At 32.5% G+C, this 12849-nt stretch overlaps 1 protein-coding gene across 1 annotated transcript; it reads right to left on the minus strand.

The window, feature by feature from the left end:
- Positions 1-3311: 3311 nt before the first annotated feature.
- LOC131934851 (uncharacterized) lies at positions 3312-9659 on the minus strand. Its single transcript, XM_059290995.1, has 4 exons — positions 9528-9659; positions 6432-6611; positions 6110-6280; positions 3312-5798 (listed from the first exon to the last, which is right to left on the minus strand). Exons 1-4 carry the CDS (start codon positions 9568-9570, stop codon positions 5371-5373), a joined length of 822 nt encoding a protein of 273 aa, XP_059146978.1. The 5' UTR covers positions 9571-9659; the 3' UTR covers positions 3312-5370.
- Positions 9660-12849: the final 3190 nt, after the last annotated feature.

The following is a 12849-nucleotide window of genomic DNA, read 5'->3' on the forward strand; positions in this document are numbered from 1 at the left end:
ATTAACAGTATATTTAACAGTGTTAGAATTTATTTTTACATTTAATTTTTCGACATCCCTTATGTTAGATGTGGTTAATATTTTGGATAATTATTTCTTTAAATTGTTGTGTCAGTAAAACTAAGCTTTCTCAATAATAAGCTGACTAATAAATAGATATTTTAGGATAAATATCTAAGGGTAATATTTGGCAAGCACAAAATGCCTTGATAATGATAACAATTGAATTGTAAGTGTCAGCTTGATCAGGCACATTTAATTGATTGTACTTTTTCGTATAGTCAAGTGGTAGAAAGCTAGACAACTAACACAAAAGCCTCAAGTTCGAAACCACGTTTCACCCTGCTATGATGGGTACCTAACTCACGTTACAGACACTGTCACACAGATGTCTGACACTGTGACCCACAGATATGTCTGACTTTGTCACACAGATGTCTGACTTTGTCACACAGTTGTCTGACTTTGTCACACAGATGTCTGACTTTGTCACACTGATGTCTGACATTGTCACACAGATGTCTGACTTTGTCACACAGATGTCTGACATTGTCACACAGATGTCTGACATTGTCACACAGATGTCTGACTTTGTCACACAGATGTCTGACATTGTCACACAGATGTCTGACATTGGTAAGTCTACTTTTTGTTTTTTTTTTGGTATAAAAGCAAACAAAACAAAAATCGACAATTAGTACCGTATTTTAGTTACTACTGTGTCTATTACCTATATGAAATTGATTATTGCAAACGGCACTAAATTAGGTTTTAAAATACAGTTAAGACACATCAATTCATTGTTTAATGTAGGCCTACCGCTTATAGCATGAATATGATTACATCTTACAATAAATCTGAATGTAATAAACTATTCTATGATCCAACAGAAAGATGACTTACGTGTACGTTGCCTTTCTGTATGCAACTCCCTGGATGGTGACCTTGTTTTAAAACATCAATACCGTTTACGTCAGAAGATTTAAGTACACCTGTGACACATGGCTGGCAGTCACAGGTCAGTGAAACTACCGGGGTCATATGTAATGAGGTAATCAATAATCCTTACAACGTGTAAGCTAGTCGAAAAACATTTCAGGGAAATTGAAAATAGCCTATATTGTTATGTGTTTGTAGTTTCTTAAAATGTAATATCTTGGTTATACTGGATATTATGTATGGTTATGTTTTAAACTACTATTGCATTTGAATTATTCAAACACTTCTCCGTGCCTCTAAACAACTTTAACAAAAAAGCGTTTAAGTAAGTGTACAGTAAATCACTGGTTTGAGGCATGTCGTTTTAAAGCAAATTATATCAACGAAACAAATTGAGCAAACAGCAAAAAAAATTTTAAAAAATAATGGATTTTGAATGTATACATCACAGCCTTTGCCAATAGATAACATGTTTATAAAACAACGTGTTTTTTAAAATAAATCCCACTCCAATGCATGATTTATTGTAAACAATATTTAGACAACAAAAGTCAAAGTAGGCTACTTACATATTTACGCAGTACGATCTTTTTAACTTTAAAAATTAGACTAATAATAGAAAGATGCCGACTGGCAAAATATTATTAAAACAAAACAACAGTAGAAGGCTTTTAAGAATATAAACGTAGATAATTCAAGAATCTATATATATAAAGGCCTACACATTTATTAATAGCTTAATAGTTAAAATGTGTGATGAAAAGAATAAAAACGGAAAAGACGAATGAGACATTCTCCGATGAATCCGTCGAGAAGGTCATAAAATATTTTTAAAAAATTTTAGTTTTGTTTTGAAATATATATTCAGTTATGGATTGCTTTTAATATGGAACAGCAGGAAGAAAGTCTTCATTTTTATCAAACACAGATAGACTGTCTTTATTTATATGTAACAAAAGGAAGACTGTCTTCATTTATATCGAACTGTAAAAGTTTAAGCATATATTGTAACATATAATTTGGTTGAAATAGATGCTGTTATACCTTTTGTTTTGACAGTAAAATAAAACCTTTGCCAAGCACTTAGGCCTATATAATATTTTAATGTATATACTGTACTCAGAATATAAAAAGAACATAAATATCACTGTTAATCCCATATATTTCAATGCAATAAAAAATTAAATTACATTTTGATAGGCAACTCCTTATATTCCCCTCATCACAACTACATACAGACAAACAACAACAAGTACAACATTACGTATGTCAAACATTAGAATTATGTAAACACAAAACTCTTGTTTTATAAATGTGTTTATGCAAATTGAAATATCGATTAAAGTTAAACTAAAAAATACACATTTAGTATTAAATATATTATACGATAACATACATTCGTTACTTTAAAAATTTCAAACTTTATTAAATTATAGGATAACATAGATGAAATACCTTAAAAAGTTTTACCCCACATTTATTGAAAATTTAAATGTAATCTCGCTGTCCTGTATACCATCTCATTCGCTATTAAATTATGTCAAGTGGAAAAATCACCGTTTTTTCGTAAATTATTAGATTTTGGTGTCACCACTTACCGGTCGTTGATTGACGTATCAGTTATTCAAAATACTCAATAAAAAACTTCTTTTCTTAATTATTTTGCAATTGGTGTCACAAACCCTAACACCTGAATGAGAGTTTTAAGTGTGCACAGTTAATAGTAAAGATGTTTATCTAGAGTCAGGTGCTAATACATGTGGATCAACTATAATAAATCATTAATTGAACTGGCTAAAAGAATATTTCATTTATATATTTCTGTAATTTTTGCCATGGTGTCACTCCCTTAAATGGTGTCACCCGGTGAGGTCCGCATCCCATGCCTCCGCCTTGCGAGGCATCTGGAGTAAACTACAAGCGTAGATGCATATCTTAAAAAAGTAATATAAAATAAAGAGATATAAAGAAAATAATAGCTTTTAATGAAGCAATCTAATATAAACAGTACTTCATTTTCATATTAAGGGTGTATGTTCGGTTTAGACAATTACATATTACTTTTCTTTGACAAAATATATTTTTCTTTAATAATTTTCTTAATTAAAAAAAATCATAAATCGGGTTAAAACACAAATTGAAGGAATACTTTTTAGGATGCCAAAGTTGTGGTTTACCGTATGTTAGAATGTATTTAAGAAACTTTCTGGACTATCCCATACTTTTTGCTACATACCCATTAGGGTGTCTACACATTTAAGGTTATGCGAAAAGTACGAATATTATTTTTAATACAATTAATAATTTATAAACAAGAAAAGAGATTTGGATATTATACAATTAAATATTGAACATTTTATTGTTTATAAATCTACGAAATGAAACCTCAAAATATACATTTATTGTCTTAAAATAGCATTTCAAAACCTTCGTGCAAGATTTCAAATGTAATTGGATATTTTCTTCGATGTCTACATACTTAATAATATTCAACCCAACAGCTTTTAAGAGAATGAAAAAAATAAGCCTGCGACGTGACAATAGAACAAATGAAATGTAACATAAGGGATATACTAAAACAGAACTTGGTAACACAATTGGAATGTATACACACCAGATTAACAATCTGATACAATGTTAAAAAGCACATTATAGAAAACCCACTCCGATGCATGGTTCACTGGATAAATACTTTGGATACAACATTAAAATTGTACTTAAATGTATAAGACACATGATTCTTATTTTATACACATCAAAAGCATCGTCTGTAAAATAACCATGATAAAAATGTATTTTAGTACAATGCTTATAAGCACTATAAACTTAAATCATAGAAAATCCTTCCTATGCATTCCTATGAATACTGTATAGGCTTACATAGTGTATCTGAGTGTGATTGTTTTCTTATTTTATTGGTATTTGTATAAGCAAAACGTGTTGTAGAGCACTCTGTATATTGCAATTTATTAGTATTCAATGGACGCCAGTGATAAAAGTCACAAAGGTATTTGAGAGGTGCATAAATTAATTTAAAAATCTTGCACGGCGTAGTTACAATTAATATGGTTATAAAATCCTGTCTGTCTGGTTTTTTTCGGACTTTGCTAAAGATTTGACGTATTTGTTGTTTTTAACATTTTCGGTAACTAAATAAAAATTAAAAAAAAAGCAAAAACAATTTGGTTTTCACGTGTAATGGCGACATAAACAATGGCATCCGGCTATTCGATAGGCCGGCATAAATTTTATTGTACACATTGTAAGCTAAAAATAGAAAACTAGGTCATGGGGTTTTAAATTTGCATTGTTATTTAAAAAACTTGATCTGCAAAGTTTTGTAAACAAATAGTTATCGATCACTAAGTTACTGTACAGCCAATCAATATTTGTCTTACGAAAGTGAAACATCCGGTTAAAACTTAGGCTTGATGAAAATAAATAGAAATGTAGCCTTAAACTCAACAAATTATTTTCAAGTTCTCTGGATTTGCAACTTTTATAGCATTTATTCTAAAAATATAAAATTTCTAAATTAATTTTAGGCTTAAGTTTTTATTTTTTATTTTTTTTTACGGTCTAAATCTAAAAAGCACGTTTTTATTCCATGTCAACAATCCTATGGAAGGAATCTCGTCAACTCGCTTGTCTCCATTTATTTTACATTGTCTTTCTTCATTTAGTTCTGAATTCATCATAATATGTTTCGTCAGATTTAGATTCTCTCCACTACAAGACATCTGTGTTTGTATCCCATGGTTCTTGCAAGGTCGCCACAGGTAACTGCCGTTAGGATCATGCATTATGTTTGTACCTGCTTTTATATTGCATGGAATGGCCTTGTCGAGTGACGTTGTTTGACGTAAGTTGATGCTTTGCCCTGACGTTGTTTGAGATGCGTTAACGCTTTGAAGGTGACGTTGTGTGACGTGAGTTGACGCCTTGCCATGACGTTGTGTGACGTGAGCTGACGCTTTGCCATGACGTTGTTTGAGATGCGTTAACGCTTTGCCGTGACGTTGTGTGACGTGAGTTGACGCTTTGCCGTGACGTTGTGTGACGTGAGCTGACGCTTTGCCATGACGTTGTTTGAGATGCGTTAACGCTTTGCCGTGACGTTGTGTGACGTGAGTTGACGCTTTGCCATGACGTTGTGTGACTAGAGCTGACGCTTTGCCATGACGTTGTTTGAGATGCGTTAACGCTTTGCCGTGACGTTGTGTGACGTGAGTTGACGCTTTGCCATGACGTTGTGTGACGTGTGTTGACGCTTTGCCGTGACGTTGTGTGACGTGTGTTGATGCTTTGCCGTGACGTTGTGTGACGTGTGTTGATGCTTTGCCATGACGTTGTGTGACGTGTGTTGACGCTTTGCCGTGACGTTGTGTGACGTGTGTTGATGCTTTGCCGTGTCGTTGTGTGACGAATAGGTCAAACAGAACGGAAAAGGCTAGAATATGATGGTGGGTAATCGTCAGACATCCGGAGGTTATTTTGTTGACCTCTTTCGTTCAAGTTGGAGTCGTTTCGATATGACGTTGTGTGACGAAGAGGAATGTTTGAGATGAGGGGAAGTGTACTGAAAGAGGTAGTCGACTGAGACAATATGGACTCAGTCTGTGTTTCTGTATGATGCAGATTCGGAGATTGCTCAACCGTGAAGATGGTGTTTGTGCCTCGGTTACGCATGGTGCGAGTATGTGCTGTTCTGGTCTTTACTTTTCGTCGTTTGCAAATGGAAGAACAGCAAGCCGTACAAAATATCAAGATAAACAGCAACCCTCCAATTGAAGGTACAACTATAAAAGGAATATCAGAGCGATCGAAGTAAGATTTGTCTGAAGAATATGTTGGAGGAACTGTGGAAAAAATAAAGCATCAGTATGTGTGATAAGAAAACTCTAATTACTTTGAATACATTTTGTTAATGCTGATATTAAATAATTTGTTCAAGTTAGTAATTTTACTTTAGTTTTTTTTTTAATTATGTTTTTTTATACTATGCACAGCGAAACAGTAGAGTGATTGTCACTTGGTGTTTTTAAAACACTCATCATTTATAAAGTACCCTTGCTGGGTAAAACGAAACAATCTATTCACTAAACTGTGTATTGCGTTTGATAAAAATATCCCACTATGTAGATACGTAAGTATTGGGAAATATATTCACCTCCAAATACAAAACTGCAGAAACAATTTTCAATTTCTAAACGTTGATCTAAGCCATATAAACAATTCAGCTTTATAATGTCCTTTGAAAGTTTCTCTACTTTCAGGGTGTATACCGTAGAGAATGGTTGATACAATCTTTTACTAAATCGCCTTGAGGCTTGATAGTTTGCTGAAAATAATATGTTGATTTATTAATTGTGTGCACACAATTTTTTTGCAATTCAAATATAATCTTCAATGTGTATTTTTTTTTAAATAATAAAAAGAGCACACCACTCAGTCTCTCGTGGAAGATATGCACAAACATACTTAAATCTTACTTTGATCGTAGTGTACTCGACAATCCGAACGGATACCACAGGTCGCGATGTTTTTAATTGTTCCATTGACTGTTATTAAATCCCACGTAATATCTCCATTATATGAGGCATTTAATTCAACTTCACAAGTAACCGGCTCTCCTACTTTTACATAATATATGCCAGCCAGACAAAAAAATACTGAAAAAAGATATATTTCTTAGTATTATTTCTTCTGTAACATACTTATATGTATATATATATATATATATATATATATATAAATTTATTTATTTATTTATATATATAAATATATATATTCTGAAAGTCTAGAAGCATCAAACAGCAAGGACATGGGCGGGTGTACTTTTCGTCATAAATCCACTAAATCATCGATTTCCCACTTTTACTTGATCTATACAGAATAACCATCGTTGAATCTAAAAATGACATTGTTATGACCCTAAAAACAGTATTTATTTATAAAAAACCGGGTTCAAAGTAGTGTGTACAGGGTCATTTGTTAATGTTTTTGTAAAAATAGCCATTTTTCGACCTAGAAAAGTACTATTAGGCTTCACGGAAACCTAATGTGTTTCATATCAATGGAAAGGCCGTGACCTCCTTTCTTTATTTGTTCTAAAATTAAAGGACCAATCAAAATACTTATTTTAATGTGATTATTTTTCTACGTCATAAAGTTGTTTATTTTACTCAGTCGGGTTTTTCCGGTATGCAAATTTTTGACCTCAATTTTTTCATTGGCGTTCAACGGCGGAAGCTAGTTAGCGATTGGTCGTTTCGCTTCGGAAGTAAACATTCCCTTAGATTCAGCGCGTTGCTAAGTTTGATCTAGTTTTGTTTCTCTAAGCTTCTGTGAAATACTTACATTATTTTAACATATAATTATTTCAATTAAATATACTATTAACAGTTTAGATTAGTTTGTGTGAATTATCATAAGCAGTGAGACGATTTAATTTGTTTCTCTTTCGATAATGGGTAGAACAAAACACTCGCTAAAAATAGATACACACAAACATCTAACTAATTTACTAAAGCAAGGGCACGTCCGAATGCAACTGATTGCAGCTACCTCTACTCAATCTAGCACTATTCAGACAAGCACTGGTGCAGATGTAATATGCACATTTAGTAAGAAACTGCGACAATGTAAGACACAGTTTTTACAGACATAAGAAAGCACTGTTACATCTAGTACTGGTAGTGCTAATCTAATTGTAAACCACAGCCATGCAGAATTATTGTCAAATGTGATTTGCTTCTTGATGTTATCAATACATTTCCTCGCCCACTGTGATGTAGTGGCTACTATTGATGAAAACAGTGTAAAGGGTTTGCTTCAAGCATGGCGTGGCAGTAATAAAAATGTTATAAACCGTAAGTATACAAATGCAAAAGAATCCAGAACAAGGCCATTCACAATAAACAAAGACATCGCGTCTTATCATAATTGGCTTTAGCAGTGGCGTAGGCAGGGGGGGGGGGTTAGGGGGGGGGTCATAACCCCACCCCCCATAGACCCCTCGGTATATATAATCAAAAGTTTGAGGGGGGGGGGTGCAAATCGCAAGTTTGGGGGGGGGGGGGGGCAAATGGAAAGTTTGTCCCCGGGTAAAAATAGGAACCCCCCCCTTGAGACGATCCTGGCTACGCCACTGGGCTTTAGACATGAGACCATCCAAAATATACTGCTGTTTCTGCGATAGCATAATTCAATTTTGGGCCCAGGCATGCTATGGCATTGCTGTCAAAAGAAGGAAACCATAGTCGAAGACTCAATGAAGGACGCCAAAAAAGACGCGTTGACAACAGCTTTTCTACAGCTCTAGGTAAAACAAAGAGCGCCAGAAAAAAGAAAACTAACAGCTGAACAAGCTCAGAAGGAATATATTCAGCAGCACCATACTTCAGGCTATGAATGTGGTCGATTTTAGTGACATACAGCTGTAAATTTTCATTTTTTGCAACTTTTTGTTGGTTTTTTGCGTTTTTCTCAGTTTGGTGTTTTTTGTACAATTGTTGAAATAACTTTGTTAATAATTATCAGAACTGAACTAAATTTGCTCCAGTTACTCTGTATATATGTTCAAATAAAACGTATTGAACACTTTTGGAATTTTTGTAAAAAAATTTTTTTTATTGTTTAAATAGTTTAAAAATTGGACGAAATAATGACATTTTTACAGTGATGTATCGAAAAAAAAAGTAAAAAAAAACCTATCTTCTTTTTTAAAAATGTAATCAATAAGAAGTCTTAAACACATGTGTCTGCAGATTATATTAAGTTTTCATGAAATTTGTACAAACCATTTTTGAGTTATTTCCATTTAAAAATCGTCAATAAAATCCAATATGGCCGCCGTCACCATGGCAACGGAGGATTTAAAAAATGAAAAAAAATATTTTTATGCTTATCTCTTTGAGTTATAACTATTAGCCAAGTATTACATCTTTAGACTTGGAAATAAAGAAGTTGGTACTCATCACCCGCCCGTTTAACAAGTTTAATATTCAATTTTCTACAAGGGAATTAAAATAAGTGAGGAAAGCGTGGTAAAATAAACTTAGACATATGCTGCGAAAACAATTACGTGAAAACATTGATACATTATCAAACAATATGTAACTTCAACTACATTAAGTGAAATTATTTTAATTGTGAGAAAATGTGTAGCACATAGAGCAGTGGTTCCCAAACTTTTTCGAGTTGTGACCCCCTATTATAAAAAGTAAGTGACCCACGACCCCCATAGAATGAAGAAGTCGAAATTAGTAGGGAAATTAACAAGCACTAAAATATAAATATTGGTATAGGTGTAGTTCTTATTATTCTTAGACTATATTAGCAGACGTAGCAATAATTTCACAGATGATTGTTATCTTAAACAACGAAGCATACTTCATAAATAACCAGATTTAGATTAGCACACAAATCTACACACCATTCGATCAACTGCTAGTTCTAAAATATGAAAGTTGTACTGATTCTGTTTACATTTAAAGAAGTGCAAGTTAAGCTAGGGGCAACGTTTTTGAGAACATGAGCAGAAATCACTGTCTATTGTTACTAAGCAGTGTAAAAATAATACTTACCCGTGCAGCTATGCAGCCAAATAAAAAATAGTATGTACTTCATTTATCTTGCGTTGTTGAATATGGCAAATGTGTGGAATTGTGTTTTTATAATCAGTAGTAGTGTCTGTGTGAGAAATGGAGTGTAAGTAGGATAGTAACAAACATATTTTACTAATAAATCAATTTAACTTAAAGCTAATTGATCTATTCATTTGAGAGAAAACTAAGCTGACATATATTTTGTAAGGTAATTTTCAGTTGGTAAATTTAATATAATGTAAACTGATTTACCACTCAAATAGTTAACTTACTTTTGATAAAGTATAAAAAAAGAAAACTTTATAAATAATTAAAAAAAAACTAGTATAATGAATTAATTAGGTTAATTCAAAAGCTAAGTTTAAAATATTAATGATAATCGACACACATTTATACTAATTTACTTCAAATACGCCAACACATTGTTGTGCATATTTTTAAATCTGCCCAAAAGGCACAAAGTAGTTTAAAATTATTTTGCATTAAATATTAAATGTATTACAAACATTAAACTAAAGTTATTACTTGTTGAATGCAAGTTTAAAATGATTTTTCTTAAAACGCATCCCTATTTATATAAACATTTATATATGTAATTCTTGAAAAGTTTTTTGATGTCAAATTCATCTTAAGAAATTAGAAACATAACAACTACCAATACATTTCTCGGCTTAAAGGTTTATTTTTATAAATCATGGAGGAAAATAGATATCATCAAATTTCACTAGTTAGGTTACTGGCAATAAATACTGAGAATATACCGCACATATTTTGTAAATGCTTTAAAATTCTTAATCTAATAACATTACGTGACTAAAAAGAATTGAGCATCTAATAAATACAAACGAATATGCGTAAAATATCGCGAAAATGTGTGATTTATTTTGGAAACTTTAATTAAAAAATTAAAAACTAATGAAACATACAAACAAGTCGCATAATCATCGGGTTTTGACCCCCCATTTCACGGTTAACAGAAATCTGTATGTTAGAAGTGGTCTATATTTCCCTCGCCCGTTTTGACCAATGATGAAGGACGACAGACAAAAAAAAAAGCACGACAGACAGACAAAACAAGAAAGTCCAATAAAAACTTGTAAATAGAAGGATGAAGTAAGTTTAAATAAAAGCGTGTAACAATGTATATTACGGGAAACCTTTTCAAAAGGTTTATTTTGTAAAGTTTCAAGTATGTTTCAAGACCGATAGACAGTAATTCTCACGACTGACGATGAATGAAGGACCTCAATTTTAAATGTGCAGCTATTTTCCATACATTTGATATGAGACAAACTTCAGTTAAGGTCAAATATGTGTACTTAGATTAGTTTAAAACTATGGGTCGAGTACCATATCGATAAGCAACATATTATTCCTTTGTATAATATGTTAACTTTTAGAATACAGATAAGGCAATAAATGTTATTAACACCTTTACTTGAGAGAAGTAAAAAAATTAATTAAATGGGGGGGGGGGGGCAAGTTAAGTAGAGTTATCCTGTTTATGTGACTCCGGCATATGAAAGGATAGTGTTGTCAGCACTATAGTCAGCCGCCTTTACTGTCCCTAACATGAGCTACTTAACAATCAAAGCTGGGTGGATCCTGGTAAGAACTACTGACTTGAACCTGGATTTCCTTATTTAAGAAGAGAGTTAGTTGAACACATAAACATATAAAACATATTAAAACTAAACCGGGCTGGTTGTTCTATGATTTAACATGAAGATGACTTACGTGATTTTATTCCTACTTGTTGATACCGCTTCGATTATTTACGCAGGCAGTTTCGTCATTTGTAGCCTACCTAGCTGGTAACCATCACCGCAAACTGTTACGTCAATAAACTATAAATAAACCAGCCAAACGAGTCTGACGGTGTGATTATGGTTTCTAAATGTTTTATGTATGTCGCAATACCTGTTTGTTTGTGTGTTGGTTGGCTTGTTGGGTGTGGCAACCCACTTTTAATGCAGCGGTTTCGTTCACGTTTACACAGTAAATTCGTTTCTGGTGACAATGTAGGAATATCTATTGATTCGTGTATTTAAACATTAGGTTAACCATTACAATTCAATTTAAACAACTAAAGCCATCTATAAAAGAGTCGATAACAAGATTAACTACTAGCCATAGCTCAAGAAGCTGGCGTCCACTGAACAGTTTTTCCACCTCCGTGCTTTTTTTTTTTTTTTTTTTTTGTTTTTTTTTTTTTTGTTTTTTTTTTTGTTTTTTTTTTTTTTTGTCGACTACGAATAAGATAAGGCAGATAATTGACTTTTGGAGATCTCAGATTACCAGTGTTTCTTCCAGACTGTTAAAAGTACATATTTTCTATATAAATTTCATTTCGTTCAGGGGTAAGGGCGGTAGACTTTCTTCGGGGGGGGGGGGGCGGAGAGATACCTGAAAGAAACTCTGCAGATTACTGGTGAGGTTTTACCGCTACTATGTTTAGTCTTAGCGTATGTGTTTTCAATTTCATTTATTACTAATTACCAAAGAGAAGAAAATAAAGCAAATTCACGTATCATGATTTGCTTTTAAATGAACTGAAAATAAGAAAACGAAACAATCTTGCTATCTTTAATAAAAGATCATTCACATATTTTAGCGACCAATGCTTTCATAAAAGACAACACATGCATGTGATCTATTTGTTTTATGTGTGGTTGCTAATATGTTACGCTATCCTGTTTGTGATCAATTAGAAATATGTATTATTTTATTTCAATCATTTAAAGTCATGCTCCAATTACAGTCTCGCTAAAAATGTGACTTTATTTTGTGTGCTTTATAATAATAATACTCACAAATTAAACACATTAACAGATACAATTGACGCTTTTACCCCAGTGTTTCTTCCAGAATTTTTTTTACTTTCTCGTATACAGAGCATAGAGAAAGTATTTTTGGAAATCTCGACGTTTTACACCTCCCTGAGTCGGAAAAAACATAATTTTGCAATCTTGTCCCTATGTCTGTGTGTGTTTGCGTGTATGTGTGTGTGTATGTTTGTCTGTAAAAAGGATAACTTTAATACCGTTATAGATAGGTTGATGAAATTTTATATATATATATATATATATATATATATATATATATATATATATATATATATATATATATATAATATAAAATTTAAAGTTATGTATTAACTGTTCAGCGATTTCCGATAACCGGACGTGGAGCTTTGTCTACTATCAATTTTTCAAAAGCACATAACTTGAGTAGTATTTCAGATAGAGAAATGAAATTTTACATGTAAGTAGAGGATCTAATTATACTTTCTATCAAATTT

This window comes from Physella acuta, unplaced genomic scaffold (assembly GCF_028476545.2).
Source record: "Physella acuta isolate Inbredline_101_S28 unplaced genomic scaffold, ASM2847654v3 ptg000118l, whole genome shotgun sequence".
NCBI classification, from domain to species: domain Eukaryota; kingdom Metazoa; phylum Mollusca; class Gastropoda; family Physidae; genus Physella; species Physella acuta.

Excerpts from the sequence above, each read along its gene's own strand:
- LOC131934851 (XM_059290995.1), bottom strand. The coding sequence starts at position 9,570 with ATGAAGTACATACTATTTTTTATTTGGCTGCATAGCTGCACGG. Across the intron at positions 6,612-9,527 it reads TTGGCTGCATAGCTGCACGG|TATTTTTTTGTCTGGCTGGC; the intron begins GTAAGTATTATT and ends ATCTTTTTTCAG. Across the intron at positions 6,281-6,431 it reads TCGAGTACACTACGATCAAA|CAAACTATCAAGCCTCAAGG; the intron begins GTAAGATTTAAG and ends TATTATTTTCAG.